The sequence below is a fragment of the Balaenoptera physalus genome (assembly GCF_965194825.1).
Source record: "Balaenoptera physalus genome assembly, chromosome: X".
In the NCBI taxonomy this organism is placed as follows: Eukaryota; Metazoa; Chordata; class Mammalia; order Artiodactyla; family Balaenopteridae; genus Balaenoptera; species Balaenoptera physalus.
This window is the reverse complement of record NC_138903.1, coordinates 67,108,552-67,124,390: the sequence shown is the minus strand read 5'-3', so window position 1 is coordinate 67,124,390 and position 15,839 is coordinate 67,108,552. Positions and strand designations below refer to the sequence as shown.

Genomic DNA, 15,839 nt, shown 5'->3' with positions numbered 1-15,839 from the left:
TTACTTTCTGGCACCACAAGATAGTCCAGGCTCATCTTTTTTTTTTCAAATGATTCTTATTTTAATTTTCTTTTTTTTTTTTTCACACACACACACTGTATTTTATTTTTACAAGAGATAAATAGACTGACACCAAGCATTGTACATGGATGACCACAACAAAAGCAACAATGATTGCAATTACCAAACATGGAACACACTCATACTATGTCATAATATTGACATTCAGTCCAGTAATCCTCCACTGTAACAGCTCCTTTACTTTGCAGTGAAAATTGATTTGTATATTCTTTGCCTCTGCATCCTTGTGGGCAGGCTCATCTTATATTTTCCCTGCCTGGCTTCCTCTGGTCAGAAAGATATGGGTATTCTCCTGGGGTTTCAGATGCCTGTGTCTTAGTGGCAGTTTTGGTATAGAAAAATAAAATTTTGGAGAGAAAAAATAAAATTGGGAATTCACCTTATATTCTTGTGATATGCAGGGCTCTGCTCCTTTTCCCAGTGCTGTGGCTAGAAATGCAGTCCTCCCAGAGTTTTGCTGTCAGCACCCTCTGCATAGTTTTGGAATTCAGCCGGCCTTCCTGTCAAAACCAGGAAAGAAAGGAGGAAAAAATAAAACACATGACATTCACATCCCTCCACAATTTTATGGGGATCATTATTCAGGTTTTGATTTCAGTCCCTAGTCTGCCTGCTCTTGTTTCCTTTTCACAGTCCTTAGGTTGTTATTTTATGTATTCTGTCTATAGTTTTTAGTTGTCATAAATGGCAGAGGGTCTGTAATCGCCCTTATTCCACCTTGGCCAGCCTACTTTGCTTGTTTTAAATAGCCAGAATTCTTTTATTGACAGGCAGTTTCTCATTTTAATACTTATATTTTAATGTAGAATCATAATTTTATAACCATAGTTGGATTTCACTTGGATTTTTTATAAATACCATTTGTGTCATTAACTGGTCTAATCTATATGTTATAATATGTACTACAGATATTATTCTCATAATACTCTAAGTTTTAATGTGAAGTTATTGACAAATTGCATTTCTGTTGGGAAGTATTTAATAACTTTTAATATATATTTTTATTCAAGTGAGCAGTGAAGATTCTGAAGATTCTGATTTTCAGGAATCAGGAGTTAGTGAAGAAGTTAGTGAATCTGAAGATGAACAACGGCCGAGAACACGGTAAATATATAGTATTTTCTAAAATTTTAGGAATTAATCTGAATAACCATGCTTCAAATTATTTGTAGAAAGTTTGCTGTTACTAATAAAGTAAAATATTTAACATTTTGATTTGAAACTAATTATTAAAATTATTAATTTAAAAATAGTATGTATAAACATACTATATATACTTGAATTGTAGGTTTTAAATTAGGTGGACTTTCAGTGTGCAAAAACACTCTTAACTGTAATTTTTTGTTGTTGTGGTGAGAAGTTGTAGTAGGTAAGAGGCTCTGTAGACAAACTACCTCACTCTAACTCCTGGCTTTACTACTTCCTGTTTGTATGAATACTCTGTGCTTCAGTTTCCTCATCTGTAAAATGGGGGATTACATTATTATTTACCTTATTGATTATTGTGGGCATTAAATGAGATGGTGCATGTAAAGGACTTATAATAGTGCCTGTTTGGTAATTAGTAAGTGCTCCGTGAATGCTAATTATTGCTCTTTGTAGCACTACTAGTATTATAGTAATTAAGATGTGTTTGTTCTCTCAATACACATAGCTACTGATCTAGATTACAAGTTATTTAAAATTTTGCTTCCTTCTTAGCATAGTATTTTAGATAATAATAACCATTCTAAGAAATTTTTTATTTCCTCCAGAATAATATGATACTTCTATCAACTTATCAATTTGTGTTTGTGTGAGTGTGTATATGTATATCTACATAGCTGTTTGCACTTGTAAATTTTAAAACATTTGAGGTTGTTTTAGATTAATACCAGGTTGTGCCTGGAGTATAGTAACATACTGTACTTCAGGGAAATATAAAATAACAATAGGATACAATGAGAATTTTGAAGGCACTGAGATGGAATTCACATAACACAAAATTCACTATTTTAAAGAGTAGAATACAGGGAGTTTTAGAATATTCACAAAGTTGTGCATCTACTACCACTGTCTAATTTCAGAACATTTTCATCATCCCAGAAAGAAATCCTGTACCCCTTAGCTGTCATTTTCCGTTCTTCCTGCTTCTCATCCCCTGGCAAAAACTAATCTATTTGTGTATGGATTTACTTATTCTGAACATTTCATATGAATAGATTCGTAAATATGTGTCTTTTTTATGAATGGATTTTTTCAGTTAGCATAATGTTTTCATTGTTTATCCAGGGCTGTAGCTTGTTTCAGTACTTTATTCCTTTTTAAAAAATATTTTATTGAAGTATAGTTGATTTACAATGTTGTGTTAATTTCTGCTATATAGCAAACTGATTCAGTTATACATATTTATATTCTTTTTCATATTATTTTCCATTATGGTTTATCACAGGATATTGAATATAGTTCCCTGTGGAACTTGAATATAGTTCAAGTAGGACCTTGTTGTTTATCCATCCTATATATAATAGTTTGCGTCTACTAATTGCAAACTCCCAGTCCTTCCCTCCTTCACCCCCTCACTCCCCCTTGGCAGCCACAAATCTGTTCTCTACGTCTGTGAGTCTGTTTCTGTTTCATAGATATGTTCATTTGTGTCCTATTCTAGATTCCACATATAAGGGATATCATATGGTATTTGTCTTTCTCTTTCTGACTTACTTCGCTTAGTATGGTAAAATCTAGGTCCATCCAAGTTGCTGCAAATGGCATTATTTCACTTTTTTGATGACTGGGTAATATTCCATTGTGTGTGTGTATGTATGTATGTATATGTGTGTGTGTGTGTATGTACACACACACACCACATCTTTATCCATTCATCTGTAGATGGACATTTTAGGTTGTTTCCATGTCTTGGCTATGGTAAATAGTGCTGCTAGGAACATAGGGGTGCATGTATCTTTTTGAATTATAGTTTTGTCTGTATATGCCCAGGAGTGGAATTGCTGGATCATATGGTAACTCTAATTTTAGTTTTTTGAGGACACTCCATACTGTTTTCCATAGTGGCTGCACCAATTTACATTCCCACCAACAGTGTAACAGTTCCCTTTTCTGCACACCCTCTCCAGCATTTATTATTTGTGGACTTTTTAATGATGGCCATTCTGAATGGTGTGAGGTGGTACCTCATTGTAGTTTTGATTTGCATTTCTCTAATAATTAGCGATGATGAGCATCTTTTCATGTGCTTTTTGGCCATCTGTATGTCTTCTTTGGAAAAATGTCTATTTAGATCTTCTGCCCATATTTTTGATTGGGATTTTTTGTTGTTGTTATTGCGCTGCATGAGCTATTTGTATATTTTGGAGTTTAATTCCTTGTCGGTCGCATTGTTTGCAAATATTTTCTCTCATTCTGTGGGTTATCTTCTCCTTTTGTTTGTGGTTTCCTTCACTATGCAAAAGCTTTTAGGTTTAATTAGATCCCATTTGTTTATTTTGGTTTTATTTTCATTCTTCTAGGAGATGGATCTGAAAAGATATTGCTACAAGTTATGTTGAAGAGTGTTCTGCCTATGTTTTTCTCTAAGAGTTTTATAGTATCTGATCTTACATTTAGGTCTTTAATCCATTTTGAGTTTATTTTTGTGTATGGTGTTATAGAATGTTGTAATTTCATTCTTTTACATGTAACTGTCTGGTTTTCCCAGCACCACTTATTGAAGAGATTGTCTTTTCTCCATTGTATATTTTTGCCTCCTTTGTTGTAGATTAATTGACCATAGGTGCGTGGGTTTATTTCTGGGCTTTGTATCCTGTTCAAATGATTAATATTTCTGTTTGTGTGCCAGTACCATACTGTTTTGATTACTCTAGCTTTGTAGTATAGTCTGAAGTCAAGGAGCCTGATTCCTCCAGCTTTGTTTTTCTTTCTCAGGATTGCTTTGGCTATTCAGGGTCTTTTGTGTCTCCATACAAGTTAAAAACATTTTTTTGTTCTAGTTCTGTGAAAAATGACATTGGTAATTTGATAGGGATTGACTTGAATCTGTAGATTGCCTTGGGTAGTACAGTCATTTTGACAATATTGAGTCTTCCAATCCAAGAACATGGTATATCTTTCCATCTATTTTTGTCATTTTTGATTTCTTTTATCAGTGTCTCTTGTGATTTGATGACACTCTTTAGTGTTGTGTTTGGATTGCTTTTTCTTTTTTGTGTGTGTATCTATTGTAGATTTTTGGTTTGCAGTTGCCATGAGGTTTTGATATAGCAGTCCATATATATACAAGATTGTTTTAAGTTGCTGGTCTCTTAATTTCCAGAGCATTTCCAATATCCTGCATTTGTACTCTTCTCATGATTGCTGATTTTGACATCATATTTGTGTGTGGTTGACTTCCTACCTTCACTGTATGTTTGCCTTTACCAGTGAGCTTTTCCATTCATAATTTTCTTGTTTCTAGTTGTGGCCTTTTCTGCCTAGAGAATTTCCTTTAGCATTTGTTATAAGGGTGGGTTTTGTTGTATTGAATTCTCTTAGCTTTTGCTTGTCTGTAAAGCTTTTGATTTCTCTGTTGAATCTGAATGAGAGCCTTGCTGGGTAAAGTATTCTTGGTTGTAGGTTTTACCCTTTCATTACTTTAAATATATCATGCCACCCCCTTCTGGCCTGCAGAGTTACTGCTGAAAAATCAGCTGATAACATTATGGGGATTCCCTTGTATGTTTTTTGTTGCTTTTCCCTTGTTGCCTTTAATATTTTCTCTTTGTCTTTAATTTTTGTCAATTTGATTAATATGTGTTTCGGCATGTTCCTCCTTGGGTTTATCCTGTGTTGGACTCTCTGCACTTCCTGGACTTGAGTGTTTCCTTTCCCACGTTAGGGGAATTTTCAGCTCTTATCTCTTCACATATTTTCTCAGACCCTTTCTCTCTCTTCTCCTTGTGGGCCCCCTATAATTTGAAAGTTGGTGCATTTAATGTTTTCCCTGAGGTCTCTGAGACTGTCCTCCTTTCTTTTCACTCTTTTTTCTTCATTTTGTTCTGTAGCAGTGATTTACAGGAATCTGTCTTCCAGCTTACTTATTCATTCTTCTGCCTTATTCATTCTGCTATTTTTAAAAAAAAATATTTATTTATTTATTTTTGGCTGCGTTGGGTCTTCGTTGCTGCACACGGGCTTTCTCTAGTTGCGGTGAGCGGGGGCTACTCTTTGTTGCGGTGCTTGGCCTTCTCATTGCAGTGGCTTCTCTCATTGCGCAGCATGGACTCTAGGTGTGTGGGCTTCAGTAGTTGCAGCGCGTGGGCTCAGTAGCTGTGGCTTGCAGGCTCTAGAGTGCAGGCTCAGTAGTTGTGGCGCATGGGCTTAGTTGCTCCGCGGCATGTGGGATCTTCCCAGACCAGGGCTTGAACGCGTGTCCCCTGCATTGGCAGGCGGATTCTTAACCACTGCGCCACCAGGGAAGTCCTTATTCTGCTATTGATTACTTCTAGTGTATTTTTCATTTCAGTTATTGTGTTGTTCATCTCTGTTTGCTCGTTCTTTAAATCTAGCTTTTTGTTAAACTTATTTCTTGTGTCTTCTCAATCTGTGCTTCCATTCTTTTTCTGAGATCTTGGATCATCCTTACTATCATTAACTCTGAATTCTTTTTCAGGCAGATTGCCTATCTCCACTTCACTTAGTTGTTCTTCTGGGGTTTTATCTTGTTCCTTCGTCTGGAACATGTTTCTCTGCCATCTCATTTTGTCTATCTGTGTTTGTGTTCTCTGTTCCCCAGACTGCAGGATTGTAGTTTGTCTTGCTTCTGGTGTCTGCCCTTTGGTGGGTGAGGTTGATCCAGGGACTTGTGCAGGCTTCCTGTTGGAAGGGACTGGTGCCTGCCCACTGGTGGGTGGAGCTGGGTCTTGTCCCTCTGATGGGCAGGGCCATGTCAAGGGGTGTGTTTAGAGTCGGCTGTGGGCTCAGGGGGACTTTAGGCAGCCTATCTGCTGATGGGTGGGACTGTGTTCCCACTCTGTTGTTTGTTTGGCCTGAGGCATCCTAGCACTGGAGCCTGCAGGCTGTTGGGTGGGGCCAGGTCTTGTTGCCAAATCGGAGACCTCTGGGAGAGCTCTCACTGATGAATATTCCTTGGGGCCTCCGCCACCAGTGTCCTTGCCTCCCACAGTGAGCCATAGCTGACCCCCACCTCCCCAGGCGACCCTCCAAGACCCACAGGTTCATCTGATCCAGTCTCCTATGGAGTCACTGCTTTGCCCTGTGGCCCAGTGCACATGAAACCTTGTGTGCGCCCTCCAAGAGTGAAGTCTCTGTTTCCCCCAGTCCTGTGGAGCTCCTGCACTCATGCCCCGCCGGCCTTCAAAGCCAGATGCTCTGGGGTCTTCTCCTACTGATGTCAGATCCCCAGGCTGGTGAGCTTGATGTGGAGCTCAGAAGTCTCACTCCTGTGGGAGAACCTCTGTGATATATTTATTTTCCTGTTTGCCGGTCGCCCTCCCAGCCAGTACAGGATTTGATTGTATGGCAAAAGCACCCCTCCTCCTGTCTCAATTGTGGCTTCTTTGTCTTTGGATGTAGAACATCTTTTTTGGTAGTTTCCAGTTTTTCTTGTTGATGGTTGTTCAGCAGTTAGCTGTGATTTTGATGTTTCTGTGAGAGGAGGTGAGCTCAAGTCCTTCTACTCCGCCATCTTGTCTCTTCCCTCATACCTAAATCCTAGAGTACATTTCTAAAAGTGACATTGTTGTGTTAAAGTTTTGCAATTTTAGGACTTTTCATATATATTTTCACACTCTTATAGAAGTGAATTTTTTCTTCCCCCAGCAGAATATGTAAATAGCCATTTCCTCACTCTTTCAACAATAAAACAATGAGCAGTCTATTAACTAGAACGTATATCTTAGGGGAACTACAATCCATTTTGAGTTAATTTTTCTATATGTTATAAGATAGGGGTCCAGATTCATCCTTTCGAATGTAGATACCCAGTTGTGTGAGCACCATTTGTGAAAAGACTGTTTTCCGTATTGCATTGTCTTGACCTCCTTGTGGAAAATCAATTGGCCATAAACATAAAGTTTTATTTCTGGACTCTCATTTCTCTTCCATCGATCTGCATGTCTGTCCTTTATGCCAGGAACATACTGTCTTGATTAATGTAACTTTGTATACCAATTCCTAAGCGCAAAAATACATTTCTCACCACAAATTGTTGTTACTGTTTTTGTTTTAATTTGTGTGAGCTGATATGAAGAAAATCATATCTAAGTTTTGTAATCTGTTTTTTTTTAATTTAAAGAGATGGTGAATATTTTTCATGTGTATATTGGCCATTTATATTTCTAAAGGCCCTCCTTCCATCTTATTACTCATATGCTAAACCTCCCCCTTGAATAACTTAAAATGTCGATTGGATTTCTGTTTGATTTTTTTTTAATCTTTATTTTTTTGATCACTGGATTTCAAATTAAGGGTTCTCCTTTTTGAACCTAGTGAAGGTTTTTTTGACTCTTTGTTTTTTCCTTTATCTTTTTTAGGAATGTACACACAGGTAAAGCAGTTCTAAAATAGTTCATAATTTACTTAAGGAAATTCATCGTGAAGTATTTTATTTTGCATTTTAAATATTCTTTAGGTCTGCAAAGAAAGCAGAGTTGGAAGAAAATCAGCGAAGTTATAAACAGAAAAAGAAAAGGCGACGCATTAAGGTTCAAGAAGATTCTTCCAGTGAAAACAAGGTAGTAAATAATGAGATTTACTGTGTGCGCTTGGAATTATAACTGGTACAGTAGACCATAGTAAATATGTTATTACATCTTCTGCATTCCATTCATTAGTTAAATTCTACTCATTTATTTACATTTTAAATTTTGTGGAAGAATTGACTTACTGAATGTATAAATATGCAGAAGTATTAACTTTGATATATTATCAATTTTTTTCTTTTCCTTAACTGAATCTAATGGAAGTTTTAAGCTGTTCTAATTCATTATTTACATTCTTAGGGCTATAGAATTGATGTGAAGTGTTCTGTCTGAAGACATAAAACATAATGACTCATATGTGATTAAATTTCTTTTACCAGTGAAGTCAGTCAATTTAAGTTTCTTGTACAATATATAAGCAGAATTATTTAGAGTACAAGTTCTCTGTAATGTTTTGTCAATCCTATTCTCTTTTGGGGGGAGTTCATTTTTTTAATGAACCTTTTAACCATTTCTAACGTGCAATTCAGTGGCCTTAATTACATTTATAATTGGGAACTCTGTACCCCTTAAACGGTAACTCTGATTCCCACCTATCTGCAGCCCCTCATAACATCTAATTCTAATTTCTGTGTCTATGAATTTGCCTGTTTTAGGTATCTCATACAAATGGAATCACACAGTATTTGTCCTTTTGTGTCTGGCTTCTTTCATTGACATAATGTTTTCACGGTTTATCCATGTTGTAGCATGTGTCAGAATTTCCTTTCTTTTTAAGGCTGGATAGTATTCCATTGTATGTATATATCACTTTGTGTTTATACATGCATCTGTTGATGGATGTTTGGGTTGTTTCTACCTTTGGCTATTTTGAATAATGCTGCTGTGAACGCGGGCGAGTCCCTGCTTTTAATTCTTTTAGTTATAATCTGAGAAGTGGAATTGCTGGATCATATGGTAATTCTGTGTTTAACTTTTTGAGGAACTGTCACACTGTTTTCCCAATGCACCAACCTTCCAGTTTTTCTACATCCTCACCAACACTTTTTATTTTCTGTTTTTTTTTTAATAGCCATCCTAATGGGTGTGAGTTAGTATCTCATTTGTGGTTTTGATTTAAATTTCCCTAATAACAAGTGATGTTGAATATCTTTTTATGTGCTTATTGGACATTTCTATGTCTCCTTTGGAGAAATGTCTGTTCAGTCCTTTGCCTCCTTTTTAGGGTTGTTTTTTAATACTCTTCTGTATTACAAAGTATAATTCTGAAGCTTTTCAGTACGTTTTCTTCCACCTTTTCTTGGTATGTTAATTGGAATATCAAGTGGACAAATTAGAAAACTTTATAGTATTAACCTTTGATCATTTAAATTCCATAGAGTAATTCTGAAGAAGATGATAAAGAAGAAGATGAAGAAGAAGAAGAAGAAGAAGATGAAAATGATGATTCCAAGTCTCCTGGAAAAGGCAGAAAGAAAATTCGAAAGATTCTTAAAGATGATAAACTAAGAACAGAAACACAAAATGCTCTTAAGGAAGAGGAAGAGAGACGAAAGCGTATTGCTGAGCGGGAGCGTGAGCGAGAGAAATTGAGAGAGGTAAACCAATTTTTATTTATGTTTTTTTAAATATATGACCTTCATAGATTCATAGATATACTTCAGTATTTCAAGAATAGGATGTTGTAATCAACCACAGATTTTTAGTTATAGTTACTTTTTCCTATTAGCAATATTTTATGCAACTTATAAATCTTCATTAGGTTATATGAATTAGGTACAGGAAAGAGTTGAGATTCTTGATCACCAGAGTGATTGTGTTTTATTTGGAGTAGAAAAATGTTAAGAGGTTATTGCTTAAATCCATAAAGCATTTCAATTTTTTGAATAAACTTTTTCTTGTAAAAAATTTTAAGCACAGGTACAGGCAGAAGGAATAGTGTTATAAACCTTCATGTATCCATTACCCAGCTCCAACAATTACTAACACGTGGCCAGTTTTGTTTAATCTATTCTTTTGCCTTCAGATTATTTTGGAGAAGTCTCGGAAATCATATCATTTTGTTTATATGTAGTTCAGAATATATTGTTGAAAGATAAGGACTTTTTAAACATTACCACAGTGCCATTATTACACTTAAACTTTAACAATAATTCCATAATATCATCAAATATCCAGTTAAAATTCAAAATTCTTTCATTTTCCTCACAAACATAATAGTGGTTTTGAAAATAGTTGGTGTGAATTAGGAGCCTAAGAAAGTCTCACTACATATTGTGTTGCATTTGGATACTTATGTTTATGTTTATCCTTAAGCTAATACCACACTGTCTTGATTACTGTAACCTTATAGTAAGTCTTGAAATCAGATACTGTAACTTCTACAACTTTGTTCTACTTTTTTATTTATTTATTAAAAATTTAATTAATTAATTTATTTATGGCTGCGTTGGGTCTTCATTGCTGCGCGCAGGCTTTCTCTAGTTGCGGTGAGCGGGGGCTACTCTTCGTTGCAGTGCGTGGGCTTATTGTGGTGGCTTCTCTCATTGCGGAGCAGGGGCTCTAGGCACGTGGGCTTCAGTAGTTGTGGCACATGGGCTCAGTAGTCGTGGCTCACGGGCTCTAGAGCACAGGCTCAGTAGTTGTGGCACATGGGCTTAGTTGCTCCGCAGCATGTGGGATCTCCCCGGACTAGGGCGCGAATCCGTGTCCCCTGCCTTGGCAGGTGGATTCTTAACCACTGCTCCACCAGGGAAACCCTGTTCTACTTTTTTAGAGTTGTTTTGGCTCTACTCAATTATTTGCATATTGTTTAGTATCCTCTTGTCAATTTTTAACAAGAATCTTCCTGGAACTTTTATTGGGATTGTGTTGGATATTTAGATTAGTGACATCTTAACAGTATTTTGTTTACTGTTACATAAATATAGTATATTTCTCCATTTATTTAGTGCTCCTTTTATTTCTCTTAGCAATGTTTTATGCTTTTCATTGTACAAACCTAGCACATATTTTGCTAAATTTATCCCTAAGTACTTTATATTTTCTGATGTCATGGTAAATGAAATTTCAAGTGATTTAAAGACCTTGTGTTCTGTGACCTTGCCAAATTCTCTTACGAGTTCTAGTAGCTTTTTTTGTAGATTCCTGAGGATTTTCTACATATTCAGGCATGTTGTCTATACACAGAAACCATTTTATTAATTTCTTTCAAATTTATTGTTCATTTCTGTTTTTAAATTATAAAAGGATAGTTAATTTTTTCAAATGCTTTTCTTTTTATAAGTTTCTTTCTTTCTTTTTGGCTACGTTGGGTCTTCATTGCTGCACGCAGGCTTTCTCTAGTTGCGGCAAGCGGGGGCTACTCTTTGTTGCGGGGCACGGGCTCCTCATTGCGGTGGCTTCTCTTGTTGCGGAGCATGGGGTCTAGGGCACGCGGGCTTAGTAGTTGTGGCTCACGGGCTCTAGAGTGCAGGCTCAGTAATTGTGGCCCATGGGCTTAGTTGCTCCGCAGCATGTGGGATCTTCCCAGACCAGGGCTTAACCCGTGTCCCCTGCATTGGCAGGCAGATTCATAACCACTGTGCCACCAGGGAAGCTGTCAAATGCTTTTTAATGTATCTGGTGATCTAGAAAATTAGTCTTGCGTTGCTAGAATAAGCCTTGCTTGGTCATGGCATATTACTCTTTTTATATATTGTTGTGTTTCTTTTGCTATATTGTTTCAACAGGAGTTTTACCTCACTGTTAAGGAGACATGTTGGTTTGTAAATTTCTTTTCTTGTAATATCTTTCTGGTTTTGCTATCACAGTAATACTGTTCTCATGTAAAATGAGTAGGGAAGTGCTCTATCTCCTCTGTCTTCTTAAAAGAATGTTTGTAAGATAGATATTATTTCATTCTTAAATGTTTGATAGAATTCTCCAGTGAAGCTATTGGTCTGATGTTTTCTGAGTTTTTAGAAAATTTTAAACAGATTCAGTTACTTTAATAAATGTAGGGCTATTTAGACTTATCTGTTTCTCCTTAGGTCTGTTTTGGTAAATTTTGTGTTTAAGGAATTTGTCCATTTCATTTATGTAGTCTAATTTATTTATTTATTTTTAATAAATTTATTTATTTATTTTTGGCTGTGTTGGGTCTTCGTTTCTGTGCGAGGGCTTTCTCTAGTTGCGGCAAGCGGGGGCCACTCTTCATCGCGGTGCTCGGGCCTCTCACTATCGTGGCCTCTCCCGTTGTGGAGCACAGGCTCCAGACGCGCAGGCTCAGTAGTTGTGGCTCATGGGCTTAGTTGCTCCGCGGCATGTGGGATCTTCCCAGACCAGGGCTCGAACCCGTGTCCCCTGCATTGGCAAGCAGATTCTTAACCACTGCACCACCAGGGAAGCCCTGTAGTCTAATTTACTGATGTAAATTTGTTCACAGTATTCCCTTATTAAGTTTTTTGTTTTTTGTAGGCGCTGTCATGATATCTCATCTTTCATTTGTGTTATTGATAATATGTCTTTTTTTTTTTTCTTGATTAGTCTCTCTAGAGCTTTAGCAATTTTACTATCTTTTCAAAAACACCAGCTTTGGATTTAATTTCCTCTGTTGTTTCACCTTTTTCTAATTCATTGGTTTCCATTTTTTTTTATGTTATCACTCTTTCTTTGGGTTTAATTTGCTTTTTTGCTAGCTACTTAAGGTGAATTTTGGATCTTGCTCCTTTTTTAATATATACATTTAAAGGTATAAAGTTCCCCACTCTGCATACTGTTTTAAATGCTGCAGTGTATGAATTTTGATATTTTGTGTTTTCCTTTTACTCTGTTCAGATCTTTTCTATTTTTCTTATGGCCCAGAAAATGATGTATCTTTTTGAATGTTCCATGTATATATTCTGCCGTTGTGGGGTGAAATATTCTGTAAATTTCAATTAGGTTATGGTGGTTTATTACATTCAGGTCCTGTATATCCTTTTTTTTTTTTTTAAGTTAACACTTAAAAAAAATGTTTATTTAGGCTGTGCCAGGTCTCAGTTGTGGCATGTGGGATCTTTTTTTTTTTTTTTTTTAGTTGCGGCATGTGGAGTCTTAGTTGCAGCATGTGGACTCTTAATTTGCAGAATGTGGACTTCTTAGTTTTGGTATGCAGAGTCTTAGTTGCAGCAGGCGAACTCTTAGTTGTGGCATGCATGTGGGATCTACTTCCCCGATCAGGGATCGAACCTGGGCCCCCTGCATTGGGAGTGTGGAGTCTTATCCACTGGACCACCAGGGAAGTCCCAGGTCCTGTTTATCCTTAATGATATTTTGTCTCATATTGAGAGAGCAGTGTTGAGGTCTCCAACTATAATTGTCGATTTGTCATTTTCTCATTGCATTTGTCTCAGTTTTTTGCTTATAATTTGTTGTTAGGTACATGTACATGTAGGATTGTTATGCCTTTCTTGTGAATTGACCCATTATCAATGAGTAATGTCCCCTTTTACCTCTGGTGATTTTTCACCATCTGAAATCTACTCTATGTGATGATAGTATAGTCACACCATCTTTCTTTTCAAGCATTTTACTATGAAAAGTTCCAACGTACTGCAAGGTTTACAGAATTTCATAGTGATTTCCCATAAACTCAGGTCCTAGATTTTTCTGTTAACATTTTACTATACTTGGTTTGTTACATTCCTATTTATCTACTAATCTCTCTATCCATCATTATATTTTTTATGCATTTCAATGTTAATTGCAGACATCATTTAACTTAACCTAAATGCTTTAGCTTGCATGTCATTAGCTAGAATTCATATTTATTTAAAATTTTTCTTTTTATGTAAAATTTATTTTGAGTGAAATGTACCAATCTTAAGTGTACATTTGCTTTTGACATACCATGGAATGCACACATCTACTGTATGTATTTTTGTGGTTTTCTTCAGCTTGCCTTTTTTCCTTTTACTTAATGTTTTGAGAGTGTTCTGTCCTCCCTAGGTTGTGTCTGCTCTTAACTGTGAAACAACTTATCTGTTGAATGGATGTACCACTGTCAATCCTCCCCTCCCCAAATCTTCTTTTGAGGTACAGTTAGTTGTTCCAACATTTTCACTAAATTGGAGTATCCTGTTACATATTGGCATGACTTATTTTGTTTGCACTTCTTTGGGTTCTTTTAAAAGTATTTTTACTATTTTTACTATTTTTAAGTACACAATTCAGTGAAATACATGTTGTGTAACCATCATCACCATCCTTTTTCATCATCCTAAACAGAAACTGTGTACCCATTTAACAATAAATTCCCATTCCCCCTTCTCCCTAGTCTCTTGTAACCTCTCTTCTACTTTCTGTCTCTATGAATTTGCCTATTCTAGGTACCTCATATGAGTGGAATCAGTCAGTATTTGTCCTTTTCTGTCTGTCTTAGTTCACATGGCAGAATGTTTTCAAGATGCATTCATGTTATATCAACTGTCAGAATTTAATTTATTTTTAAGGATGAACAGTATATTCTATGCATATACAACATTTTGTTTATTCATTTATCTGTTGATGGATACTTAGGTTTCTTCCACTTTTTGGCTATTGTGAATAATGGTGCTTTGAACATGGATGTACAAATATCTCTTCACGTTCCTGCTTTCCAGTCTTCTGGGTATATATACAGAAGTGGAATGGTGGAACATATGGTAATTCTTGATGTATTTTTTGAGGAATCACCACAGTGTTTTCCACAACAGCTGCACCATTTTATATTTCCACCAGCAATGCATACAGGTTCCAATTTCTCTACATCTTTACAATATTTCTTTTCTTTTTCTTTCTTTTCTCTTCTTTCTTCTCTGCCCCTCCCCCCCTTTTGTAATAGCCAACCTAATGGTTGTGAAGTGGTATTTCATTATGGTTTTGATTTGCATTTCCTTAATGACTAATGATGTTGATCATCTTTTCATGTGCATATTGCCCATTTGTATATTTTTGGAGAAATGTCTATTCAAATCCTTTGCACATTTTAAAATTGTGCTTTTTTTTTGTTATTGTTGTAGGGGTTCTTTATATATTCTGGATATCAATCTCTTATCATATATGTAATTTGCAAATATATTCCCCCATTTTGTGGATTATCTTTAATTCTATTGATAAGTATCCTTTGCATAAAAGTTTGAAATTTTGATGAAGTCCAATTTATCAATTTTTTTCTTTCATTGCCTGTGCTTTTGATGTTTTATTTAAGACATCATTGCCAAATCCTTTGTCATGACAGTTTCTTTCTTTGCCATTTTGTATAATCCTGTTAATAATGCTGTTGAATTTGGTTTGCTAGTACTTTGTTGAGGAGTTTTGAATCTATATTAATAGAGAATCTGTAGTTTTCATATAGTTTATTTGTCTGAATTTTGAATCAAGGTCATGCTGGTCTCATTGAATGAATTAGAAAATATTCCCTCATCTTCAGTTTTCTAGAAGAGTTTGAGAAAAATTGTCATTAATTATTTTTTAAATGTTTGGTAAAATTCACCAGGGAAGCCCATCGGGCCCTAGGCTTTTTTCTTTGTTGGAAGTTTGATTACTGATTCAGTGTTCTTAACTAGTTTAGCAGTCTGTTCAGATTTTGTTTTCTTCATGAGTCTGATCTGGTGGTTTGTGTTTCTAGGAATTTTTCCATTTCATCTATGTTATCCATTTTGTTGTACAGTTGTTCATAGTACTCTTTCATAATTATTTTTATTTCTGTAAAATTGCTAGTAATGTCATCACCTTTATTTCAGATTTTAATAATTTGAATCCTCTTTTTGTTTTACTCATTCTAACTAAAGATTTGTGAATTTTATTCTTTTCAAAGAACCAACTTTTGATTTTGTTGATTTTCTCTTTTTCTAGTGTCTGTTTTATTTCTGTCTGCTCTAATCCATATTATTTCCTTCCACCTGCTAGCTTGGGTTTAGTTTGCTCCTCTTTTTCTACTTATTTAAGGTGTAAAGTTAAGTTCTCAATTTGTGATCTTATTTCCTTTTTAATGTGTGTGTTTACCACTATACATTCTCCACTTAGCACTTCTTTTGCTGAATCCCACAGGTTTTAGTATTT

At 35.8% G+C, this 15,839-nt stretch overlaps 1 protein-coding gene across 6 annotated transcripts in view; it reads left to right on the top strand.

The window, feature by feature from the left end:
- The window catches only part of ATRX (ATRX chromatin remodeler), a 242,716-nt gene that overhangs the window by 110,116 nt on the left and 116,761 nt on the right, over positions 1-15,839 (top strand). For all 6 annotated transcript variants that reach the window (XM_082447341.1, XM_082447346.1, XM_082447343.1 and 3 more), the window contains 3 exons: positions 1,092-1,185; positions 7,706-7,808; positions 9,155-9,373. In XM_082447341.1, the coding sequence (XP_082303467.1) occupies positions 1,092-1,185; positions 7,706-7,808; positions 9,155-9,373 (416 nt within the window). The remainder of the gene's footprint in view (positions 1-1,091; positions 1,186-7,705; positions 7,809-9,154; positions 9,374-15,839) is intronic.